This window comes from Entelurus aequoreus, linkage group LG08, assembly GCF_033978785.1.
Source record: "Entelurus aequoreus isolate RoL-2023_Sb linkage group LG08, RoL_Eaeq_v1.1, whole genome shotgun sequence".
NCBI classification, from domain to species: Eukaryota; Metazoa; Chordata; class Actinopteri; order Syngnathiformes; family Syngnathidae; genus Entelurus; species Entelurus aequoreus.
This window is the reverse complement of record NC_084738.1, coordinates 18,476,361-18,504,216: the sequence shown is the minus strand read 5'-3', so window position 1 is coordinate 18,504,216 and position 27,856 is coordinate 18,476,361. Positions and strand designations below refer to the sequence as shown.

Genomic DNA, 27,856 nt, shown 5'->3' with positions numbered 1-27,856 from the left:
TGGCCGTGCATGCGGTAATTATTTTAAAACCTCTTCTCACTCCGGCGTTTACCAAAAGGAATCCATAAAATTTAGGCGTGCGCTTTGAGTGTGATGTAAGCATACCATCATGAAAAGCACATTTAATTAAAAAAAACGTTATTATGGTCTTACCTGTACTTATAAATGGAGTCCATTTGCAGCTCCTTCTGACCAAAAGCATCGATAACTTGTTTATAGAAGTCTTCCTTATTTTCTTTCTTCAGTTTTAAAAGTCTCTGTTTCGATGGAGATATTCCTTTAATTATTACCTCCTGCTTCGATTGAAAGTCCAGTTTAGAAAACTGTTTTATTTTAGATACCGGTATGTAATCCTCCATGTTAAAAGTTCAGGCAGAGGAAAAAAAAAAATCTCTTGCTGCGTGTGTTCACTTCTTCTGCAGTACCGGAAGTCGCAAGAAGGATCACTAGCGCGGCAGCGCCCTCTACCACCAGGAGGCGGGAGTCATTTAATGACTTATACAGTATTTCACACACGCAGCTACGGTATATTAATAAAACATAGCTGCTTACTGTTCTCTTTAGCATACTGTACCGGTATTCAATAGCTTGGACCTTAAATCCTACTGAAAAGCTCTTTATCTTTTTTCCTTTGTGCGATTGCAAACTACTGAAAGCAGCTTCCTCCATTTTGAAAGAGGACAGATGCGTCACTCGTGACGTAACGAATTTGACCCGGTGGAAGTTCTAGCCATATGCTAAATATTTTGCGAAAGGAGTTTGACCCGGCGAAAATTATAGACATGCGATAATAAAATTAATATTTTGCGAAACGAATTTGATCCAGCTTCAATAATAAACCGGCGATAAGGCCAAGCATGCGTTAATTATTTTTGAGAAACAAGTTTGACCCGGCAGTAATTCTAGACGTGCGAATACTATATTCCCTGCGCCAATTCAAGGAAATACGGTATGTATTATTTATTTATCCACTGTTCTGTTACAGAGAACAAGGAAACGGGATAAAATTGCTATGGTATGAAAAGGGGTAAGAATAAATAAGCTCAGTTTCTTCCTACCCCTTTTCGGACGTGCTGTAATGAAATGAAATATGTGATGCATTACATTGTATCGTATGCATGTTCAAAATAAACTGCAACTGAACTGAACTGAACTAAACAATTATTTGAAGGTAATTTCACGTTTAGTCTTATATTCAATCTTAGGTCATGTGTCGTTTTTTTTCTGGAATTACATTCTTTCGGCTTCTGACTGACTAAAATGGCCTCGATTAAAAAAATACCCACGTGCATGCGGCCTCAGATTACAAAAGACAAAAATAAGATTAAAAAGTTTTAAAACTTCAAATGGTCAACATGTAACAAATTCCGCCCTTGAAAAAAAGCCTTCTTTATTTTCTGGACAAATTGCAACAGAGATTTGTTTTTGCAGTGGGAAAAGACACTAACTTGAGGTAAATTACTGTCAACATGTATTTTTGGGGGGTGGTTCTAGGCAGGTATATATGAGGGGGCAGTCAGAAGTGTGAAGGGGGCATCACGTGTACACGATGCTCCATCACTTTTTTTCTGTGCTAACACAGTAGTAACATTGCCTTCTTTGCAGAATTTGGTTGTTAGCCACAATATGGGCCTGATTCACTAAGATCCAAATACCCTGCGCTAAACAGCGTGTGCAATCCATGAAATAGTGTGTAGTATTTGTGGGCATGTAGCGTGTGATTTACTAAGACTGCGTGTGCAATTGAGAAGTGGTGCGGACCGCCTTATTTAAATGTGGACTTTGCGTGTACTATACGGGGAATCACCACAGGGGGGGGGGGGGGGGGCGTGGTTAGGGGCGTGGTTAAGAGGAGAGTATATTTACAGCTAGAATTCACCAACTCACACCAACTCAAGTATTTCATATATATATATATATATATATATATATATATATATATATATATATATATATATATATATATATATATATATATATATATATATATATATATATATATATATATATATATATATATGTATATATATATATATATATAAATACTTGACTTTTAGTGAATTCTAGCTATATATATATATATATATATATATATATATATGTGTGTGTGACGGTCCACAACTGTATGTGGCAAAATGCAGCTCCACACTGCTGTCGCTTCAACATATCAGTGGCACCAGGTGGATTATGAATTTCTTTTATTACAGTGTCCTGCAAAACAGTGCAAATTGTGAGACTGTGAGTCCACTTGGGTCACGGGATTATCAATTGGAAGGCGTCACAGTTCTGAGCACTTCCCGCAGGTAAAGTACATACCACTTCTCGCCAGCAACAGGCGCTGTTGCAACACTTCATTCATAATTTAATCAAGCATAATGAACGTCTGTTTCTACACCGTTACATATATATATATATATATATATATATATATATATATATATATATATATATATATATATATATATATATATATATATATATATATATATATATATATATATATATATATATATATTGATTTTATTATATAAATAAAATAAATACTTGAATTTTAGTGTTCATTTATTTACACATATATACACACACACACACAACACTCATCTACTCATTGTTGTACTTGAAAGTACAATGCTTTGTTAAGGGTTGAATTGTCCATCCTCTTTCTAGTCTCTGTCACTATTTTTCTAACCATGCTGAACACCCTCTCTGATGATGCATTGCTGTGTGGCACGCACAAAAGTGCTTTCATCAAATGCACGAGAGTGTGGAATCTTCCATCTCTCCCTAGCATGGCCCAAAACCGGTCAATCCTTGCTTCCTGGGGAAGATCTTCCCTGGCAAGCAATTGGTACTCCAGTACTTGTACCCGGAGGCTGGTCAGGTCCAATCGCAGCTGCGGCAGACTTTTTTTTTTTGGGGCGTGGCCTCAAGCTCCGGCTGAATACCGGGAGTTTGTAGGGAGAAAATCTCTGTCGGGAGGTTGTCGGGAGAGGCGCTGAATATCGGGATTCTCCCGCTAAAAACGGGAGGGTTTGCAAGTATGCCAGGGACATATTTCCTGAGTTTATAAACATAATATGAATTTTTTTTTAAACGAAAGAAGATGTGATGACAAAAAATATCGAAGTAATCATAGTAGTATCGACTAGATACGCTATTGTACTCGGTATGATTACAGTGGATGTCAGGTGTAGATCCACCAATGGCGTTTGTTTACATTGTGAAGCCGGTGAGCTACGGTGTGTAGTGAAGCATGTTTAGCTATTCCTCGTCCTGCAGGGATGATACTTGTAAGAAACTTACTTTATTTGTTGCCATGGAGGCCAGGATTAGTGATTTAGAAGTAGCTAAAACACTGCTGACTGTGGATAGACGTTAGCCGCGAGCTAGCTCGCCATGTCTTAAAGCACCTCTTCCTGAGGGCGTTTCAGTGTTATAACTTCACCTTTATCGTCAGTTTTTAAGCCAAGATGCGTCCGTTCTCCCTTTTCTGTCTACACAGCGTGTCTGCTTGTAAGTACTCTGTGATTGTGCGCTGCCGAACATGCTCCTCTGCTTGTAAAACCAGCAACGACACGACGTGACGACGACGGCGGTATAATACCGAACATGATTCATTAGTATCGCGGTACTATACTAACATCGGTATACCGTACAACCCTACTTCAAACACTTAAAGACATTTATTTGAGGGCGCTGTGCCCCCTCTTGCCCCTGCGTAGAGCCGTGTGGCGGTCGTGTCTTTTCCCACTGTGGATTCAGTGCGTGAGACGGCATGCAAACGTGAAGTTCCGACAGACTGCAGTGAGTCAGGTGAAGTGAAGAACGTCACTGGGGGGAGGCGGCGCTCAATCTGAGCTATCAATGGCTTGGTGATGGGTATTAGGTGTAAGCCTTTAATGCACGCTGCTGTTCTCCAGTTTAATATAAAAATCAGCATTTGAGAACAGAAGAAGTGTTACTGTGTATTTTATGTCCAACATAAAGCAGCGCCAGCCCTTCAATGACGCTTCGCTTGACCCAACGACAAATAAAAGCCCTTTCTTCTTCTCCTCGTTTCTTGTTTAACTCTGACACGCTCGGGCGCATTAGCCCAATAGCACCTCAGTGAAATATTGATGAGGCCTTCATGGCGCTCAGCAATTCTAAAAAACCAACACCAAAAATTATAAAAATGGGTTTAGGAAGATTTCTGGAGCGCATTGCACTAACGAGAAGTAAGAGGAGGGTGCAACACAGCAATCAGCTAAACTGGTCGTCTGCTAAATAAACTGAAAAAAAAAAAAGGCTATAAAGGTCCAAGTTCGTCTACCAATTTTCAAACAAAAATATTACATTTAATTAAAAGTGGCTGCGCTGTGTGCCACTCCATAGCAGTGTGAAATACCCGAGTCACGGGTATTCACAAATACTTTGCTAACACTTTAGTATGGGGAACATATTTACCATTAATTAGTTGCTTATTAACATGCAAATTAGTAACATATTGGCTCTTAATTAGTCATTATATTTATTAATGCCCTATGGTAACACTTTAGTATGGGGAACATATTCACCATTAACTAGTTGCTTATTAACATGCAAATTAGTAACATATTGGCTCTTAATTAGTCATTATTAAGTACTTATTAATGCCTTATGGTAACACTTTAGTATGGGGAACATTATTACCATTAATTAGTTGCTTAATAACATGCAAATTAGTATCATATTGGCTCTTAATGAGTCATTATTAAGTACTTATTAATGCCTTATGGTAATACTTTAGTATGGGGAACATATTTACCATTAATTAGTTGCTTATTAACATGCAAATTAGTAACATATTGGCTCTTAATTAGTCAGTATTAAGTACTTATCATTGTCTTGTTCTGCATGGCCTTATTATACAAGCAGTAAGCCATTAATTAAGAGTCTTCCCTCAATAACCTCAGAATTATTGCTTATTAGTTACCTAACCCTAACCCTTATTTGTTCCCCTAGTGTCCAAATAACTCTAAAATAAGTATTTGTTACATAGAATATGTTCCCCAGAATATGTTCCCCATACTAAGATGCTACCAATACTTTTATTTCTCTACATGTTTGTGTATAATGTAGAATTTTAAACACTTGTCAAGTGTGATTCAATGATGAGTCAAAAATAAAAGATGAAATAAGTGAAGAATGAATATGTGTGTCATACATACACATAAATGAATATTAGTGCTGTCGGTGTCAAACCATACTTTTTTTCGGTAACATTTTTGGATTAATCACGATTAACCACAATTGCTACAAAAGCATTGCTTCATTAATCTGTAGTGCTTTTTGTTGACAACATTGCCAGTGTTGTTTGTTGTCAGTATACTAGTAGCACTTTAGCGGGGCTCACTTGGTAGAGCGGCCGTGCCAGCAACTTGAGGGTTCCAGGTTTGATCCCTGCTTCAGCCACCCTCGTCATTGCCGTTGTGTCTTTAGGAAAGACACTTTTAACCCACCTGCTCCAAGTGCCGCTTACACAGATTGATATGTAACTTAAAGGGGAACTGCACTTTTTGGGAGAATTTTGCCTATCGTTATGAAAGACATTCTGTCATGGCAACAACTCGACCGAAGGGCACAAGACAGGAATGGATGGAAGGCTTTCGTCGGCGGCCTATGTTCCTCAGGGAATACTAAGGCCTAAGTAAGTAAGTAAGTATGAAAGACATGACAATGGATGAATTTTTTTTTTTAAATAAGTAAATATTAAATAAATGCGACGTTTGCTTTTTTAATTTTTTTTAACAACATCACTTATTACTCACTGCAGACTTTGTGAGAGCCAACAAACATAATAAAGCATCACTTACTGTACAAGATCTGCTGTCGTTGGGATGCTGACTGCTAGGATGTTGATATATTCCTACTGAGATGAAGAATGACTAATAATCCTCACGAAGAAAAAGGGGGTGGATCCAAACATCTGTTTGCGTCGTTTTCGCCATTTCCGGGTTTAAATTGGCTGTCAAAGTGTACCAACTTGTCGGATTACATCCACAGCCTTCTTCTATCCAGGTGAGAGGCATGATTTATGATCTAACAGGGAGCAAGGAAACGAGGAAACACCTAATTCAAAACTTTGTCTGCGTTAGCGCTTATAATAACAATATCCCTAATACTTGGTTAATATTCAAGTCCCAAAATGTAAATGGATTATTGTTGGCGGTTTTTGAATGGTATTTCTTGGAATTTATGGGCGGAATAGAGGACCTCCCATTGGCTTCGCTGTAAGCGGACTTTAATTTATGTTTATTTACACGTTAGAATGCATTAAAAAAAAAATCCATCTGTCGTTTTGTCTTTCATAATGATAACGATAGGCAAAATTCCAAAAAAGTGCAGTCCTTCTTTAAAGATGTAGATAATGGGTTTCACAATGTAAAGCGCTTTGAGTCACTAAAGAAAAGCGCTATATAAATATAATTCACTTGACTAGAGGCTGCCTCAAAAATGTGATTTGCTTTTAAATGTTATTTTGAACTTGCACTGCGACCGATTTATGGCAAATTTCGCTTCAAAATACACCCCAACGGAACCTAACTTGCATGTATTGCTGCCATTAATTCTTTTTCGCGTATCTAGGCAACCATTTACTGCTTAAAGGCGCAATAATCTGCATTTATACATGGTTAATGCAATATTTTTTGTGATCAATCCTATGTGTTAACGCATTAAATTTGACAGCCTTAAAAATACATCTTATGGAACAAAAAGGTAGTCCGTTTATGAGTTTTTATGTTTATCAGAAACATCAAAAAAAGTTTCCTTAAATGAACATAAAAGCCACTGCAGTCGTCTCATCGCCGCGGTAATAAGCCTTTTTCCAACAAACGCCAACATGGCGTTGGTGCCGGTTCACGTAATAGTCACACTTTGCTCCGCACAATGCAGGGATGTGCGTACATACAGTACTCATGGACAGTACCTACCTACAGTCAGACTTTAAGATACACTTGCACTGCAGTGGTGGCCTGGAGATGGGATGGAAGAATGAACGTTAGTCACAGAAGCTTATGGAAGCTTACGGGGAAATGGAGGCTTCAGGAGGAAAATAAGGGATGAAATAACTGCAAATAATCTGACCAGACTCTTATTAAAGCAAAATAAACTAAATGATTTTGAATGACACTATCGTAGAATTCCTCAAATAGTGAACCGGGGTGTTTAAGTCAACAACTGCAAGGAGTATCAGGCTGTTATTAAAGGTAAGACATTTAATCATCCATCATCTATTTCCCCAAATAGATGATCAGTTAATAAATGAATAGGAATGAATCCTGGCCGGATGTGTTTGTTTAACTAAATGCAGAGTATTTGGCGTTTATCAAAGGTAAGATGTTTAAAATGTTATTTATCTCTTTAAGAGATGTTTATTTATGGTACCAGTCCTGGCAAAACCTACTATATATAAGAATATGTTGTGTAACATGTTTTTGCCTCGTGTCTCGGAGGGTCGATTTCATCAAATGTAGTGGATCAGGCTTATTGAAAGTAAACTGTTTATCAGAGGAACACATAATTTTTTTAACCAATATTATTTAATTAATTGCAGGGTACTTTCTTTTACTTCTAATTAATAATCAATACATCTACTTAATTAAAGTGTCCAAGGGTGTGTATTCATTTGACTGGAGAGGATAAGGTTTATTCGAGGAGTGGGATTTTTGGACAATTGTATTTTGATAATGAAATGCAATATTATCATGTATTTGTTATGTTTTTCTACAAAGTATTAATATTTGTTAATCATATGGCATACTTAATATTGAAATGTATTTGTACAAATGGGTCAGAAAGGCTGATTGACAATCAACAACACCATTTTTGTTTTGTAACGTTATGATAAAAGTATCCGCGTGTACCTGCAGATGTACATTGGAAGTAAGGCGTTTGTTTCTTCACAGTGAACCATAGACTGGCAATGAATAAAGGTGTGGTGTCTACCGGAGCAGAGGTCACTGTTTGATGAAAGGTGTGCAAACTTAGAGGACAGGGGTCAAACTCAAGGCCCGGGGGCCATATCTGGCCTGCCATATCAATGTGTGTGGCCCCCGAAATAATATGTGTTAATAAAGTACCTTAACTTTTCTAAATAAATGTATTACAAAAATAAATGTACTATGTGTAATTACATATGTTTACACTTTAACCATCTCTAATAATAAAACAAAATATTATATCATCATGCATTTCAAAACAATGTTTTTGTTCAAAAAAAGAAAAATACTTAAATATCTGCTTGACTTATGATTTCAATCCAACAAATTGTTCATGCAAAAATTTTACAGTAACATTTTTTACATTACATCCACTTTCATATTGTTATTCAATATAGAGTAAGGTAACACTTTAGTATGGGGAACATATTCTAAGTAACAAATACTTAATTTAGAGTTATTTGGACACCAGAGGGTTAGGGTTACTAATAAGCAATAATTCTGAGGTTATTGAGGGAAGACTCTTAGTTAATGTTGTATAATAAGGCCATGCATAATATTAATCAATCAATCAATGTTTATTTATATAGCCCTAAATCACAAGTGTCTCAAAGGGCTGCACAAGCCACAACGACATCCTCGGTACAGAGCCCACATACGGGCAAGGAAAAAGTCACCCCAGTGGGACGTCGATGTAATAAGGCATTAATAAGGAATTAATCATGACTAATTAAGAGCCAATATGTTTCTAATTTGCATGTTAATAAGCAACTAATTAATGGTGAATATGTTCCCCATACTAAAGTGTTACCTAGAGTAATAATACACTATACCGTAGATTTTACAGTATAAAAAACTAGTGGTACGTTTTTTTCCATTCCATTTAATTTAATTCCATTTATTTATTTATTTTATATGCTGTAAAATATTACGGTAAAATTATGGTGACTGAGATGACCGTTTTTAACAGTACAGCCTAAAGATTTATTTTTGTACTGGGTACATTAAAAAAGACATAATTAACTACATAGACAATTATACACATGTTTTATATATACACATTTATATTCATACTGTTTATTATTCACTGTTAAAAGCGGCCCTCTGAGGGCAACCATAACTGCGATGTGGCCCTCAATGAAAGCGAGTTTGACACGCCCGTCTTAGAGGCATGCATCCGGAAGTCTATTTCCTGTAAAGTCCTTTTTAGCAGTGGAAATATGCGCCTGCTGGTGAAGTCTATTGCAGGGACGGCCACAAGCTGCACCGTTGCAACATGGGATCAATGGGCTGGTAAAGATGCTGCGACTCCTATTACCCACAATTAGATGAACTGATCTGCTCGTGGCCACCGCCGTCCACTGGCAAGCCACAGCAGACCTGAAGCGGGAGTAGGAAATGTGACCACTTTATTAGGCACACCTCATGTGGCAACTCAATACCGCGCTGACACGGCATGTCACGGTCATAAAGGTCATATCAGTCGTTGTCTTACAGGCGTGCGCTGGCTGGATATGTTGCACTCAGTAAGAAAAGGTTGCGTTTGGGCTTTTCATGCAAACGAAAATGTTGATGGCTTGGAAAATTGCATCACGATGGTTGCCATGGCGACCTGTCATGTTGCGTTAGCGCCAGTGGCTGTGCTAATTAGTGTTCAGGACGCTTGTAGAAACTTTATTAGTATTAACACATTCCTGTGTGGCAGTGATTAATTCAAATGCAGTACTCAGGAACAGATGTTATTAAATACACATGTTGTTTTACTTCAACCCTTATAAGGCACTCACTGACTTAATTGGACATTCAAAAATGTTAGACCCTCAAAATATTTGCAGTACATTTCTACTATGCTTTGAATTTGAGTAAAGTTCTCAAAAGTGTAAATATAATAGTTCAGTATATTATAGTACAGTAGATCCCTGTCAATTTACAGTCCAATATTCACTCCCTGGCATAGTTACAGATTTATTTTTGTCTGCTTTAAATTGTATATATATATATATATATATATATATATATATATATATATATATATATATATATATATATATATATATATATATATATATATATATATATATATTTTATTTTATTTTTAAATTATTATTATTTATTATTTATTTATTTTATTTAATATATATATATATATATATATATATATATATATATATATATATATATATATATATATATATATATATATATATATATATATATATATATATATTTATTTATTTATTTTATTTTTTTTAAGAAAGTGATTTGACAGTGCAGGGGGAACAGTTGATGCAACTATGAATCCAGCTGAGGGCGCTGTCTGTGTACAATATTGCATACTGTATGCCTGTCATTGTTTCTTCATGTGTAAAACTGAAGTCAAAATCCAATATTAATTATGGCGTTTAGAGTAAAAATCGGAATTATTCATGGGGGTGGGGGACTTTAGCCCATTGGGTGTCCAAACTTTTTCCACTGAGGGCCGTACACTGAGAAATTAAAGCAAGCGGGGCCATCTTGATATTTTTCAATTTAGAGCTCCCCTTAATCTTGGTGAACATTGAAGGTCCAGGGGACCTTAAAGTGTCTCAATCATTAAAGTGTTAAAAATAATTCATATTATTTTTATTTTACTTTCAATGCTTAAATGTCTATGATCTACTTCAGATCCATTCGTTTACGTGCACTTTTTGTCAAAACCCACTTTTTTAAAGTAAGAAAAACATAACATATGCAATATTTCCCACCCAAAAAGATTCAAAGTGGAATATTTGATATGAAGTAATTGGAGCCTTGAATATAAACAAATGTTAATTTCAGTTGATTATTATTTTTGAGCAATGACAGCTTAAATCTCTAGATCCACTTCAGATCTATTTGTCAATTATAAGTTAGTTTTTTAGTTTTTTTTTAAATAACAGTTTTGAAGAAGAAAAAAAAACAACCTACAAGACAGCTATGTGTTATTAGTGTCACCATTGCAACATTTTCTCGATACATTTCACCTGTTTTCTCTTTTGTTTCATTTTTTTAAATTATCATTATTATTTTTAATAAGTGCCACGGGCCATTTAAAAATTAGCTGCAGGCCGCAAATGGCCCCCGGGTCGCACTTTGGACACCCCTGCTAGTCAGTGGATATATTTATAAGGTGTAAAAAAAATTTAATTTTTTTTCCAATTACTCTAAAGAAGTCTGTCTCAGAAGGAGTAATATTTGCAGAAAATTGTGATGAGGTGATATGATAATGGAGACAAGTGTTTGAACTAAAAAAAATACTGTAGTTGGTTGGAGTCTATCAAAACTGGCTATAATAAATAATTAAACATAATGCATGTTGCACTTGCCAATAAAAACGCTGGTCTTAAAGAAAACAAATCTATATTAAATGTAAACTGGGGTGTAGAACATATCGAAGTGGTCTGTGTACTAAAAATTGTTTCAAAAAATCATTTTATGATGGGTTTTTTCCCCCACAATTGTTATGTTATTTAATGATAGATGTTAAGTGATGTTTAAACTCTAATCAGAAGAGGAACTATTTAAAAAAAAAAAAAAAGTACAATTATCTAATACATATAAAATAGTTGTTTTTTTATAAACTATACAACAAACAAAACTTAATAAAACATATACTGTACATACAAGAAACACTGTAAATAATCACACGGAACAAAACAAGAAAATAATACAATGACACACAGGTTGTACACAAATAAGACAACACAAAGAGAAAGAAAGACACCGATGGAGGTCCTTGTAGAAGAAGGTCTCCAGTACAGCAATCAAAGATCATGTACATTAATTAGGGGCCATTTCGCCTGCTGCACATCAGCCATGCATACATTGCATTTAGAGCACATGAAGCCAGATGGCCCACAATCAAACTTGGAGAAACATTTAAAGCTTTTTCAACAACAAAAAAGAAGTTGCGCAAAGACACCTTAAAAAGCGTTTATCTACAAAAGAAATCAGACCTGCAGCACACAAGGGTAACTTGGAATCCCTCTTTAAAAACAGGAGTGCTCACGTTGAATTATTTAAATATATTATGCAGGGACGTGTTTGCTGTCCCTTAGTTACAAATCCTGATTTGCTTTAAAGAGGGATTTGTTTGTGCTTATTTGTACAAAAGTATTATTTATACTCTAGTGTAGCAATCTCTGCTTACCTTGTACCTTTTTTTTCCCGACATTACCTGCCTTTGTTTCTATTTTGGTGCAGGATGTGCAAAGTCTTTCAGTTACCAAGTGCAGCGCCCAGCTTCTATTTGGGTTTTTTTGGTGTATTTTCTGCTCAGCAGTACAGGGAGCAAAGAAGCTTTTTAAGGGGCTACACTGTGCACTGGAAGCTTCGTCACACTGGGTCTAAGGAACAGTATTTCCGAAGCGTTACACGCCAACAACACTGCATCTTTTTGGAGAGCAAAAATAAGGTCATAAAGCACCGTGCTGCGGTGTTGCATTGAGCGACTTTAAGCTTGTCGTCAGCGTGTTGTGTTTCCAGAGCTACTGTCCCCTTTGACCATCATGTCTCCCCTCACCCCACGGACCTTGAGCCTTGGGACATTTTGCAGCTTTGAACAACACTACCTTCAAAGTCACACATGAATAGAATGAATGGGCAAACATTTTGTGAACAAAAGTTTTTGGACACACCTTTTATAGACAATTAAAACGTCTTAGTGCCACCATTACTGTTGATTTAGCACAGGGGTCACCAACACGGTGCCCACGGGCACCAGGTAGCCCGTAAGGACCAGATGAGTAGCCCGCTGGTCTGTTCTAAAAAATAGCTCAAATAGCAGCACTTACCAGTGAGCTGCCTCTATTTTTTAAATTGTATTTATTTACTAGCAAGCTGGTCTCGCTTTGCTCGACATGTTTAATTCTAAGAGAGACAAAACTCAAATAGAATTTGAAAATCCAAGAAAATATTTAAAAGACTTGGTCTTCACTAACTGACAAAGAAACAGATAACAGATTTGGTGTCCAGTTCAAAGTGTGACATGATTTATTTACAAATGTGAGAGTTGACTTTTGTATTTTACATGAGTTATTATTTGTACAAACATGGTGCAAAGTAATTCATGATTTGTTAAAAAATGTTAGTGGCTAGCTAGTTAAAATGGGATATTGTGATTTCACAAGACTGTCTTAGAAGTGATCATTTGAAAATGTTCAATTTGAAAAATGTGCACTTAGAGAAAATATAAAAATAAAGTGTTGCATATTGATATTTATCTGTTTCTATATATATTTATTGTGAGAAATCATTAAGATGATCAGTGTTTCCACAAAGATAAATATCATTAATTATTAATAATAACATACAGTTAAAGGTAAATTGAGCAAATTGGCTATTTCTGGCAATTTATTTAAGTGTGTATCAACCTGGTAGGCCTTCGCATTAATCAGTACCCAAGAAGTAGCCCTTGGTTTCAAAAAGGTTGGTGACCCCTGATTTAGCATATATGACCACATACAAACACTGTTAGTCAAAAATTACTTAGACAATAACATTTCCAATTAGTGGTTTTGCACTTCCGATACGATACCTTGAGTACTGGCCGATATTAATATAAATCTAACATATGATACGATAGGAATCAGACATACTTTTACCATTTTGTAGTGTGGAATGTTAGAAAAGGTTTAATCTAGTGAAATTACTCAAATAACAATGTTTGGTATGGAAGAAAAACACCAATGCTTTTAAAGTGGAGTGTTAATTTGTTCAATTAAGATCATGACGCAGTAGGTTGAATGATGCAGACACGTTTATTACTGGATACGTTCTAATAAGCTTCTACCTTGGAAGGTTTGAATCTGATAAGTAATAATGCAACTGTAATTATTTGATACCTCTTTATATTGACAAATGTGATGTTTCAGACTGCAATATTGTTCAATTAGGGCACGCATTATGTATGTCTAGTTTGTGTGGTATTGTGTGCTTAGCTGTTGTGTAGCTGCGAGCCAACCATGTTTACCTTTTGTAAATGACTTCATAGAAATACCTTTTTGGTATAAAACCCAAAACCAGTGAAGTTGGCACGTTGTGTAAATGGTAAATAAAAACAGAATACAATGATTTGCATCTGGGGACGGCGTGGCGAAGTTGGTAGAGTGGCCGTGCCAGCAATCGGAGGGGTGCTGGTTACTGGGGTTCAATCTCCACCTTCTACCATCCTAGTCACGTCCGTTGTGTCCTTGGGCAAGACACTTCACCCTTGCTCCTGATGGCTGCTGGTTAGCGCCTTGCATGGCAGCTCCCGCCATCAGTGTGTGAATGTGTGTGTGAATGGGTGAATGTGGAAATACTGTCATAGCGCTTTGAAGGTAGAAAAGCGCTATACAAGTATAACCCATTTATCATTATCATTTATAAATCCTTTTCAACTTATATTCAATTGAATAGACTGCAAAGACAAGATATTTAATGTTCGAACTGAGAAACTTAATTTATTTTTGAAAATAATCATTTACTTAGAATTCAGGGGCAGCAACACGTTGAACCAGTTTGAACGTTAAGTATCTTGTCTTTGCAGTCTATTCAATTGAATATAAGTTGAAAAGGATTAGCAAATCATTGTATTCTGTTTTTATTTACGATTTACACAACAATCCAACTTTACTGGTTTTGGGTATGTACTTATTGGAAGACATTAAAATGCTAACTGGCTGTCCAGATTTGCACAAGTAAGCATGCTGCAGGACTGCATGTATCAGTGCTTATATCGGATATTTTACAAACAAGCTGATATTGTCCGATACTTCTGCTGATATTGGACTGATATCAATATCATATCGGGACATCGCCTACTTTGAATTATGATTTAAGTGTATATCCTTAATTTAAGAAGTTTCACAAAAATATTTGACCATTTTAGAAAAACCCTACCATTGTTGACTGGTGACTTTATTCAAATAAAAATATAGAGCCTATACAAATTAAAAAAGGCAACTATTAACCTTACAATACACTTTTTAAAGTGTATTGTTTAACTTAATTTCTTTTTTGAAATTCAAAATATATTACATATTTACTTTATATATTATTATATTTGGTATTAAATTAAACTATTACTATTAGTACAAAAAATATAATGAATGTAAAATAATATAGGTTTTTATTATTTTATATCCTATATGTATACTATATATTTTATAAAAATAATTATTGAAATGTAGTTTAAAAAAAACATTTCCTTGGAATAAGAACAATTTCTTATGTAGAGTTGTCGTATTCATGTGTATTTTTTTTTTAACTCTACTTTATAGGTAGTGTCCAGTATAGGCAATATAACTTTTAAAAAAACAAAAATCTATTGGAGGCCAAAGAGCCAGGTGTTCCAATACTTTTGCCCATATACTGTTTTTTTTTTTTTGTAACACATGGGCAACATTTGTGACCTGTGCAAAAGTGCATGCACAATTATAAATTGAGTTTGTAATCAAGGCACAAATATTGTTGTATTTTATTTACCAAGGCTGGGACCCGTTAGGAGAGGGGAGTCACACTGCTAAACACACTTTGGTGGGTAACAAAACGTCTTAAAAAGAGAAAGAAAAAGTAAGCCACACGCACACACACACACACACACACACGACAACACGACAACACGACACTCAGACGGCAGTCGAGAGGACAAAGACACAGTGTGTGCGTATTAAAAACGTGTAGGAATGAAAGAGCCCACATACACACGCGTGATATGACACAACCTGAAGGGAGAGACAACAACAACAACAACAACAAGATCACGTCAGACGACAACAAAGTGAAGCCCCCCCCCCTTTCTTCTTATTCAACAATGGCCTTTTAATGCTGTTGCATGGTACGCACATTTTTCTTTTCTTCCCACTTACACACACAAGATCACAAAGCTGTTTGTGTAGCATATTGTGAGACTTTTTTTTTTTTTTTGCACAGTTCACAAAGAGAGCAAACCATATGCAGTTTATGGGATTGGGCTGAGGTTAGTTTTTTTTTGTTTTTTTTTGGTGATAGTCAACCTAACCTTAGCTCAAGAGTTCGCACACTTCAGGACACTGCAGGGACGTCTCATGAGGAGTGAATGTGTGTGTGTGTGTGTGCGTGTGTGTGTGTATATGCGTGTGAGACATTCTTTTTGTATACAAGTGGTACTGCCGCACTGCAATAGCATGCTATATGATGGAGATGGAGTTGTATGGAAGTTGTATGGAACCAGATATAAACAGGTTTATATGTGGTTATATATATGTGTATATATATTTTCTCATTCTGTTTTGCACACTCTTGGAGTCAACATGTGCATAGTGTCATGTACATAGTGTATATACCCCTACCCCATTTTTTGTATATATTGTTTTTCAAATCACCTGACATGTTTACTGTGTACCGTATTTTTTGGGGTATAAGTCGCTCCGGAGTATAAGTCGCACCGGCCGAAAATGCATAATTAATAAGGAAAAAAACATATACAAGTCGCACTGGAGTATAAGTCGCATTTTTGGGGGGAAATTTATTTGATAAAACCCAACACCAAGAATAGACATTTGAAAGGCAATCTAAAATAAATAAAGAATAGTGAACAACAGGCTGAATAAGTGTACGTTATATGAGGCATAAATAACCAACTGAGAACGTGCCTCGTATGTTAACGTAACATATTATGGTAAGAGTCATTCCAATAACTATAACATATAGAACATGTAGGGGTGTGGGAAAAAATCGATTCGAATTCGAATCGCGATTCTCACGTTGTGCGATTCAGAATCCATTCTCATTTGAAAAAAATCGATTTTATTTTATTTTATTATTTATAAAAAAAATTATTTTTTTATTTTTTTTATTTTTTTTAATTAATCAATACAACAAAACAATACACAGCAATACCATAACAATGCAATGCAATTCCAAAACCAAACCCGACCCAGCAACACTCAGAACTGCAACAAACAGAGCAATTGAGAGGAGACACAAACACGACACAGAACAAACCAAAAGCAGTGAAACAAAAATGAATATTATCAACAACAGTATCAATATTAGTTACAATTTCAACATAGCAGTGATTAAAAATCCCTCATTGACATTATCATTAGACATTTAGTTTATGAGATGCGATGCAAGTGTAAGCCACTGTGACACTATTGTTCATTTTTTGTATTTTATTTATTTATTAATGTTTCTAATGATAATATCAATGAGGGATTTTTAATCACTGCTATGTTGAAATTGTTACTAATATTGATACTGTTGTTGATAATATTCATTTTTGTCTCACTACTTTTAGATTGTTCCGTGTCATGTTTGTGTCTCCTCAATTGCTCTGTTTATTGCTATTCTGAATGTTGCTGGGTGGGGTTTGGTTTTGAAATTGTATTGCATTATTATGGTATTGTTGTGAATGGTTTTCATTATAAAAAAAATAATAATAATAATAAAAAAATTTAAAAAAAATCGTTTTTGAATCGAGAATCGTGTTGAATTGAAAAAAAATCGATTTTGAATCGAATCGTGACCCCAAGAATCGATTTTAAATCGAATCGTGGGACACCCAAAGATTCACAGCCCTAAGAACATGCTATACGTTTACCAAACAATCTGTCACTCCTAATCGCTAAATCCCATGAAATCTTATACGTCTAGTCTCTTACGTGAATGAGCTAAATAATATTATTTGATATTTTACGGTAATGTGTTAATAATTTCACACATAAGACGCTCCTGAGTATAAGTCGCACCCCCGGCCAAACTATGAAAAAAAACTGCGACTTATAATCCGAAAAATACGGTATATGTACATTATTTATCCATTTTTTTAACGTAATTTTTTATATACATGTTACAGGTTATATATGTATCAAATGTGATGAATATTTAATGGACCACAATGGAAACAAGCCTTTTGGCTTTTTGTGCCATTCATTTGCCTTTTTTTTAAAGCATTACATGGATTCAATTCTTTATGATGTCAATAAACGTCTCAATCAATCAATCAATCAAACAACAATTATTCTCTACTCAAGAGGAGAAATGTAACCTTAGAGGAAAATCTCATTTAAAAACATTTGTATGCACGTACAACACTTAGAACCTTTAGCATATCAGTATGTGGACTTCAATTATGGGATGGATTACGTAAAGAAGTTAAACAAAGTACTGATATGATCCAGTTTAAGAGGTTGTTCAAATTAATAGTGCTTACAAAGTGCAAAGAAAAAGAATTATGAGAAACACTTTTAACCTTATTGAAAATAAGATATTCTTCATCTCAGTATGTGTATCATGACTGACTTAATTGACTTAATGCTAACTATTTGCGCTAGTTTTGCTACCGTTTCACCCAGAGTGGTGTAACTTGGTACGTGACACTTGCATACTGTTAGCATGCAAACGTAAGCATGCTAACATTATAGTGCTAACTTTCTTTGCTAAATGTACTCATGTTTCTCATATAACTTGGTATGTGACCCAAGCCAACTATTATCATGCTCACGTTAGCTTGCTAGCCTGCTAAAATTAGCATGCTCGCTTTTTTAGCTAGTTTTGCAACCGTTTCGTCCAGGGTCATAAAACTTGGTATGTGACACTTGTTACCTGTTAGCATGCAAACAATAGCATGCTAGCAAGCTAACTTAAGCATGCTAACTTTTTCTTCTAATTTTACTTTTTTTTTTCCCTATTTCCGCAGCCATACACCTTTGAGTCGTACAACTTGGTATATGAAACATGCCGACTGTTATCATGCTATCGTTAGCACACATGCTACGTGTTATCATTTTTGTGTAAACATGCTACTGTTTTGCAACCTTTTCGTCCAGGGTCATAAAACTTGGTATGTGACACTTGTTACCTGTTAGCATGCAAACAATAGCATGCTAGCAAGCTAACTTAAGCATGCTAACTTTTTCTTCTAATTTAAAAAAAAAATTCTATTTCCGCAGCCATACACCTTTGAGTCGTATACCTTGGTATATGAAACATGCTGACTGTTATCATGCTATCGTTAGCACACATGCTACGTGTTATCATTTTTGTGTAAACATGCTACTGTTTTAGGCTAGCTCTGTGGCTCATTTTGTACAACGACACCTAAAACAGACACTCGGCACCATCTAATAAGTACGGCGGCTTTCTTTGCTAAATGTACTCATGTTTCTCTATTTCCCCGGCCATACACCTTAGAGTCATATAACTTGGTATGTGACACAAACTAACCATTACCATGCTCACGATAGCTTGCTAGCATGCTAAAATTAGCATGCTCACTTTTTTAGCTAGTTTTGCAACCGTTTCGTCCAGGGTCATAAAACGTGGTATGTGACACTTGTTAGAATGCAAACAATAGCATGCTAGCAAGCTAGAGTCATATAACTTGGTATGTGACACAAACTAACCATTACCATGCTCACGATAGCTTGCTAGCACGCTAAAATTAGCATGCTCGCTTTTTTAGCTAGTTTTGCAACCGTTTCGTCCAGGGTCATAAAACTTGGTATGTGACACTTGTTACCTGTTAGCATGCAAACAATAGCATGCTAGCAAGCTAACTTAAGCATGCTAACTTTTTCTTCTAATTTTCCTTTTTTTTTTCTCCTATTTCCGCAGCCATACACCTTTGAGTCGTACAACTTGGTATATGAAACATGGCGACTGTTATCATGCTATCGTTAGCACACATGCTACGTGTTATCATTTTTGTGTAAACATGCTACTGTTTTGCAACCTTTTCGTCCAGGGTCATAAAACTTGGTATGTGACACTTGTTACCTGTTAGCATGCAAACAATAGCATGCTAGCAAGCTAACTTAAGCATGCTAACTTTTTCTTCTAATTTAAAAAAAAAAATCTATTTCCGCAGCCATACACCTTTGAGTCATATACCTTGGTATATGAAACATGCTGACTGTTATCATGCTATCGTTAGCACACATGCTACGTGTTATCATTTTTGTGTAAACATGCTACTGTTTTAGGCTAGCTCTGTGGCTCATTTTGTACAACGACACCTAAAACAGACACTCGGCACCATCTAATAAGTACGGCGGCTTTCTTTGCTAAATGTACTCATGTTTCTCTATTTCCCCGGCCATACACCTTAGAGTCATATAACTTGGTATGTGACACAAACTAACCATTACCATGCTCACGATAGCTTGCTAGCATGCTAAAATTAGCATGCTCGCTTTTTTAGCTAGTTTTGCAACCGTTTCGTCCAGGGTCATAAAACTTGGTATGTGACACTTGCTACCTGTTAGCATGCAAACAATAGCATGCTAGCAAGCTAACTTAAGCATGCTAACTTTTTCTTCTAATTTTACTTTTTTTTTTTCCTATTTCCGCAGCCATACACCTTTGAGTCGTACAACTTGGTATATGAAACATGCCGACTGTTATCATGCTACCGTTAGCACACATGCTACGTGTTATCATTTTTGTGTAAACATGCTACTGTTTTGCAACCTTTTCGTCCAGGGTCATAAAACTTGGTATGTGACACTTGTTACCTGTTAGCATGCAAACAATAGCATGCTAGCAAGCTAACTTAAGCATGCTAACTTTTTCTTCTAATTTTCCTTTTTTTTTTTCCTATTTCCGCAGCCATACACCTTTGAGTCGTACAACTTGGTATATGAAACATGGCGACTGTTATCATGCTATCGTTAGCACACATGCTACGTGTTATCATTTTTGTGTAAACATGCTACTGTTTTAGGCTAGCTCTGTGGCTCATTTTGTACAACGACACCTAAAACAGACACTCGGCACCATCTAATAAGTACGGCGGCTTTCTTTGCTAAATGTACTCATGTTTCTCACCTTAGAGTCATATAACTTGGTATGTGACACAAACTAACCATTACCATGCTCACGATAGCTTGCTAGCATGCTAAAATTAGCATGCTCACTTTTTTAGCTAGTTTTGCAACCGTTTCGTCCAGGGTCATAAAACGTGGTATGTGACACTTGTTACCTGTTAGAATGCAAACAATAGCATGCTAGCAAGCTAGAGTCATATAACTTGGTATGTGACACAAACTAACCATTACCATGCTCACGATAGCTTGCTAGCATGCTAAAATTAGCATGCTCACTTTTTTAGCTAGTTTTGCAACCGTTTCGTCCAGGGTCATAAAACTTGGTATGTGACACTTGTTACCTGTTAGCATGCAAACAATAGCATGCTAGCAAGCTAACTTAAGCATGCTAACTTTTTCTTCTAATTTTACTTTTTTTTTTTCCTATTTCTGCAGCCATACACCTTTGAGTCGTACAACTTGGTATATGAAACATGCCGACTGTTATCATGCTATCGTTAGCACACATGCTACGTGTTATCATTTTTGTGTAAACATGCAACTGTTTTGCAACCTTTTCGTCCAGGGTCATAAAACTTGGTATGTGACACTTGTTACCTGTTAGCATGCAAACAATAGCATGCTAGCAGGCTAACTTAAGCATGCTAACTTTTTCTTCTAATTTAAAAAAAAAATTCTATTTCCGCAGCCATACACCTTTGAGTCGTATACCTTGGTATATGAAACATGCTGACTGTTATCATGCTATCGTTAGCACACATGCTACGTGTTATCATTTTTGTGTAAACATGCTACTGTTTTAGGCTAGCTCTGAGGCTCATTTTGTACAACACCTAAAACAGACACTCGGCACCATCTAATAAGTACGGTGGCTTTCTTTGCTAAATGTACTCATGTTTCTCTATTTCCCCGGCCATACACCTTAGAGTCATATAACTTGGTATGTGACACAAACTAACCATTACCATGCTCACGATAGCTTGCTAGCATGCTAAAATTAGCATGCTCACTTTTTTAGCTAGTTTTGCAACCGTTTCGTCCAGGGTCATAAAACTTGGTATGTGACACTTGTTACCTGTTAGCATGCAAACAATAGCATGCTAGCAAGCTAACTTAAGCATGCTAACTTTTTCTTCTAATTTTCCTTTTTTTTTCTTCCTATTTCTGCAGCCATACACCTTTGAGTCGTACAACTTGGTATATGAAACATGGCGACTGTTATCATGCTATCGTTAGCACACATGCTACGTGTTATCATTTTTGTGTAAACATGCTACTGTTTTGCAACCTTTTCGTCCAGGGTCATAAAACTTGGTATGTGACACTTGTTACCTGTTAGCATGCAAACAATAGCATGCTAGCAAGCTAACTTAAGCATGCTAACTTTTTCTTCTAATTTAAAAAAAAAATTCTATTTCCGCAGCCATACACCTTTGAGTCGTATACCTTGGTATATGAAACATGCTGACTGTTATCATGCTATCGTTAGCACACATGCTACGTGTTATCATTTTTGTGTAAACATGCTACTGTTTTAGGCTAGCTCTGTAACTCATTTTGTACAACGACACCTAAAACAGACACTCGGCACCATCTAATAAGTACGGCGGCTTTCTTTGCTAAATGTACTCATGTTTCTCTATTTCCCCGGCCATACACCTTAGAGTCAAATAACTTGGTATGTGACACAAACTAACTATTACCATGCTCACGATAGCTTGCTAGCATGCTGAAATTAGCATGCTCACTTTTTTAGCTAGTTTTGCAACCGTTTCGTCCAGGGTCATAAAACTTGGTTTGTGACACTTGTTACCTGTTAGCATGCAAACAATAGCATGCTAGCAAGCTAACTTAAGCATGCTAACTTTTTCTTCTAATTTTACTTTTTTTTTTTCCTATTTCCGCAGCCATACACCTTTGAGTCGTACAACTTGGTATATGAAACATGCCGACTGTTATCATGCTATCGTTAGCACACATGCTACGTGTTATCATTTTTGTGTAAACATGCTACTGTTTTGCAACCTTTTCGTCCAGCGTCATAAAACTTGGTATGTGACACTTGTTACCTGTTAGCATGCAAACAATAGCATGCTAGCAAGCTAACTTAAGCATGCTAACTTTTTCTTCTAATTTAAAAAAATGTTCTATTTCCGCAGCCATACACCTTTGAGTCGTATACCTTGGTATATGAAACATGCTGACTGTTATCATGCTATCGTTAGCACACATGCTACGTGTTATCATTTTTGTGTAAACATGCTACTGTTTTAGGCTAGCTCTGTGGCTCATTTTGTACAACGACACCTAAAACAGACACTCGGCACCATCTAATAAGTACGGCGGCTTTCTTTGCTAAATGTACTCATGTTTCTCACCTTAGAGTCATATAACTTGGTATGTGACACAAACTAACCATTACCATGCTCACGATAGCTTGCTAGCATGCTAAAATTAGCATGCTCACTTTTTTAGCTAGTTTTGCAACCGTTTCGTCCAGGGTCATAAAACGTGGTATGTGACACTTGTTACCTGTTAGAATGCAAACAATAGCATGCTAGCAAGCTAGAGTCATATAACTTGGTATGTGACACAAACTAACCATTACCATGCTCACGATAGCTTGCTAGCATGCTAAAATTAGCATGCTCGCTTTTTTAGCTAGTTTTGCAACCGTTTCGTCCAGGGTCATAAAACTTGGTATGTGACACTTGTTACCTGTTAGCATGCAAACAATAGCATGCTAGCAAGCTAACTTAAGCATGCTAACTTTTTCTTCTAATTTTACTTTTTTTTTTTCCTATTTCTGCAGCCATACACCTTTGAGTCGTACAACTTGGTATATGAAACATGGCGACTGTTATCATGCTATCGTTAGCCCACATGCTACGTGTTATCATTTTTGTGTAAACATGCTACTGTTTTAGGCTAGCTCTGCGGCTCATTTTTACAGCGACACCTAAAACAGACACTCGGCACCATCTAATAAGTACGGCGGCTTTCTTTGCTAAATGTACTATCTATCTATCATGTTTCTCTATTTCCCCGGCCATACACCTTAGAGTCATATAACTTGGTATGTGACACAAACTAACCGTTACCATGCTCACGATAGCTTGCTAGCACGCTAAAATTAACATGCTCACTTTTTTAGCTAGTTTTGCAACCGTTTCGTCCAGGGTCATAAAACTTGGTATGTGACACTTGTTACCTGTTAGCATGCAAACAATAGCATGCTAGCAAGCTAACTTAAGCATGCTAACTTTTTCTTCTAATTTTCCTTTTTTTTCACCTTTGAGTCGTACAACTTGGTATATGAAACATGGCGACTGTTATCATGCTATCGTTAGCACACATGCTACGTGTTATCATTTTTGTGTAAACATGCTACTGTTTTAGGCTAGCTCTGCGGCTCATTTTGTACAACGACACCTAAAACAGACACTCGGCACCATCTCATAAGTACGGCGGCTTCCGGCGACCCCCGACCAGAGGTCGAGGGCACAGATAGCAGGCCCATCAAAATTTCCGCGGGAATTTTCTAGTTATACATTACAAAACTGCTGCATTAATCATTCAGGGATGTCATTGTACTACAAAAAGAAGTCAGTATATGAATGTATATATTTGTAAAAGGGGTAGGATTAAATAAGCTTCGCTTCTTCCTACTCCTTTTCGGACATGATGTAAAGTGAAATGATATGACATTGTGTGATGTATGATGCGGTAAGTATGTTCATGTTCGAAATAAACTAAGGAAAGAAAAGAAAAAAGAAAAGTGTAGCTACTGCACCTACGGGCTGTTGCCGTATTTGTTTGGATTTTGTTTTTCTGCATCGTTACCTCTGGTCTACGGTTTGATCCAGGAGGAGGTGGAGTTTGCATTGAGGTCCTGCTGTAACAGAGACCCTTCCATCTTATACCAATCCTCAGTCAGAGGGGAGTCTGGGCTGGGTGCCAGGGCTGCTGCCTCTAGTTTGTTGTCAACAAGGGGGGTGTTGAAAAGTTTGAAGGGAGTGTGAGGGAGTGTTTGGGTGCATGGTGGCGGTAGCAGTGATTGGTGGTGGTTTGATTGCGATGAGTAGTAGATGGGTGAAGGTGTTAGGTCATGAGCACAAAGGTGATGATGTAGAAATTAAAAAGGGGGAGGGGAAGGGGAAGGGAGGGTTGGAGCGGCACAAAGGGGATGAGAAATGGATGTATGGAATTTATTTAAGGGGAATGTGCGGGGAGGTTAGGATAAGGGAAGAAATTAAAAGGGGTAATAAGAAGGGTCGGGAGAGAAAGAGTACGAGAAGTAAATTAATGCATGGTCAACTGTCTGAGTCCAGAAGACAGAGAAAGACTGTTCATGAGCATGGATGGACACGCAACCAAACACACGGACACCATGGAAAGATGGACGACCGCAAGTCAAATAAGGACAAACAAACCAATAAGGAGACGCACGTCAACTTTGAAGCCAGACAGAAGTAATCAAACCAAGCGGTGATGGCACACACAGGAGCAGAGCACAAGAGCTGGAGTGTGCCTGTGCGTCTACAGTACGTGTGCTCTCCTGTCTATCCTGAGCCAGCCCTCCTCAACGTGTGCATGTTGGTGCAAACACAACATGTTTGTGTGCGTCCGTGCTTTTTCCCGTACCTTTCCGCACATTCCCATCTGTGGCTCGGAATTCCCTGGTGTTAAGCAGGAAGCAGGCGCGGTCCTGCTGGTAGCGTTCCCGGGTGGGACCCCGCCCGATGGGGCTCCTCTCGTCCGGGCTGAGCACCTGGTCGATGGTGGGGCAGTCTTCGTTGGCCAAGGCGGCCGAGGCCGCATCGCCGTTCTGCTTGGAGTCTGCGCAGCGTCACATCACGGTCAGTACATGTCAGTAGTTGTAGGACAGTTTTAGGACACTATGGTCATTGTGCAGTCAGAATAATTTGAGTAAAAACTGTTTAGAGCAACATTACGTAATAATTACACCTTATAAAACGAATTAAAAACCCTAACAAAATATACATTAGCTTGCAATAAGGAAAACCGGGATTCTGCTGTTACCATAGCAACCATGGATCACCTAAATATGAAAATGATATAAACATAACTCCAAAACCAAACATGCAATATTTCTAATAATGCCTCAAATAATGTATCTATGTGACTTTTACTAGAAACATGAGCTTTTGTCAGGTTTGCACACACAAAAATGTGTTTTTTACTCAATATGACAGTTATTTAAACTTGACTCCTAGACCAAACATGCAAAATGTCTAATAATGCCTGAAATAATGTATCTTTGTGAGTTTTACTAGAAACATGAGCTTTTGTAAGGTTTGCAAACACCAAAATTTGTTTTTTACTCAATATGACAGTAATGTTCTTAGAATCCTGAGATAATGCCCAAAAAGCAATACAAATGTATTCAAACATAACTCCTAAACCAAACATGCAAAATGTCTAATAATGCCTGAAATAATGTATCGTTGTGGGCTTTATTAGAAACATGAGCTTTTGTAAAGTTTGCAAATACAAACATGTGTTTTTTACTCAATATGACAGTATAACTGTCCCACTCAATATGACAGTTATTTAAACATAACTCCTAAACCAAACATGCAAAATGGCTAATAATGCCTGAAATAATGTATCTTTGCAAATTTTGCTAGAAACCTATGCTTTTGTAAGGTTTGCAAACACAAAAATTTGTTTTTTTACTCAATATGACAGTATTGTTCTTAGAATCCTGAGATAATGCCCAAAAAGCAATACAAATGTATTCAAACATAACTCCTAAACCAAACATGCAAAATGTCTAATAATGCCTGAAATAATGTATCGTTGTGGGTTTTACTAGAAACATGAGCTTTTGTAAGGTTTGCAAATACAAACATGTGTTTTTTACTCAATATGACAGTATAACTGTCCCACTCAATATGACAGTTATTTAAACATAACTCCTAAACCAAACATGCAAAATGTCTAATAATGCCTGAAATAATGTATCTTTGTGAGTTTTACTAGAAACATGAGCTTTTGTAAGGTTTGCAAACACAAAAATTTGTTTTTTTACTCAATATGACAGTAATGTTCTTAGAATCCTGAGATAATGCCCAAAAAGCAATACAAATGTATTCAAACATAACTCCTAAACCAAACATGCAAAATGTCTAATAATGCCTGAAATAATGTATCGTTGTGGGTTTTATTAGAAACATGAGCTTTTGTAAAGTTTGCAAATACAAACATGTGTTTTTTACTCAATATGACAGTATAACTGTCCCACTCAATATGACAGTTATTTAAACATAACTCCTAAACCAAACATGCAAAATGGCTAATAATGCCTGAAATAATGTATCTTTGCAAATTGTGCTAGAAACCTATGCTTTTGTAAGTTTTGCAAACACAAAAATTTGTTTTTTTACTCAATATGACAGTAATGTTCTTAGAATCCTGAGAAAATGCCCAAAAAGCAATACAAATGTATTCAAACATAACTCCTAAACCAAACATGCAAAATGTCTAATAATGCCTGAAATAATGTATCGTTGTGGTTTTACTAGAAACATGAGCTTTTGTAAGGTTTGCAAATACAAACATGTGTTTTTTACTCAATATGACAGTATAACTGTCCCACTCAATATGACAGTTATTTAAACATAACTCCTAAACCAAACATGCAAAATGGCTAATAATGCCTGAAATAATGTATCTTTGCAAATTGTGCTAGAAACCTATGCTTTTGTAAGTTTTGCAAACACAAAAATTTGTTTTTTTACTCAATATGACAGTAATGTTCTTAGAATCCTGAGAAAATGCCCAAAAAGCAATACAAATGTATTCAAACATAACTCCTAAACCAAACATGCAAAATGTCTAATAATGCCTGAAATAATGTATCGTTGTGGTTTTACTAGAAACATGAGCTTTTGTAAGGTTTGCAAATACAAACATGTGTTTTTTACTCAATATGACAGTATAACTGTCCCACTCAATATGACAGTTATTTAAACATAACTCCTAGACCAAACATGCAAAATGTCTAATAATGCCTGAAATAATGTATCTTTGTGAGTTTTACTAGAAACATGAGCTTTTGTA

General features: G+C 36.4%; 1 protein-coding gene across 4 annotated transcripts in view; it reads right to left on the bottom strand.

Annotated features, from left to right (window-relative positions):
- The window catches only part of kcnc3b (potassium voltage-gated channel, Shaw-related subfamily, member 3b), a 138,541-nt gene that overhangs the window by 12,244 nt on the left and 98,441 nt on the right, over positions 1 to 27,856 (bottom strand). Inside the window, exons 4-6 of one of the 4 annotated variants that reach the window (XM_062055822.1) lie at positions 25,415 to 25,609; positions 24,614 to 24,742; positions 6,954 to 6,995 (exon numbers count right to left, since the gene is read on the bottom strand). In XM_062055822.1, coding sequence (XP_061911806.1) covers positions 24,621 to 24,742; positions 25,415 to 25,609 — 317 coding nt within the window. In that variant the 3' untranslated portion in view covers positions 6,954 to 6,995; positions 24,614 to 24,620. Of the gene's footprint in view, positions 1 to 6,953; positions 6,996 to 23,822; positions 24,743 to 25,414; positions 25,610 to 27,856 lie in introns of those variants that run through there. The other 3 variants (XM_062055821.1, XM_062055820.1, XM_062055823.1) reach the window with 3 other exon arrangements.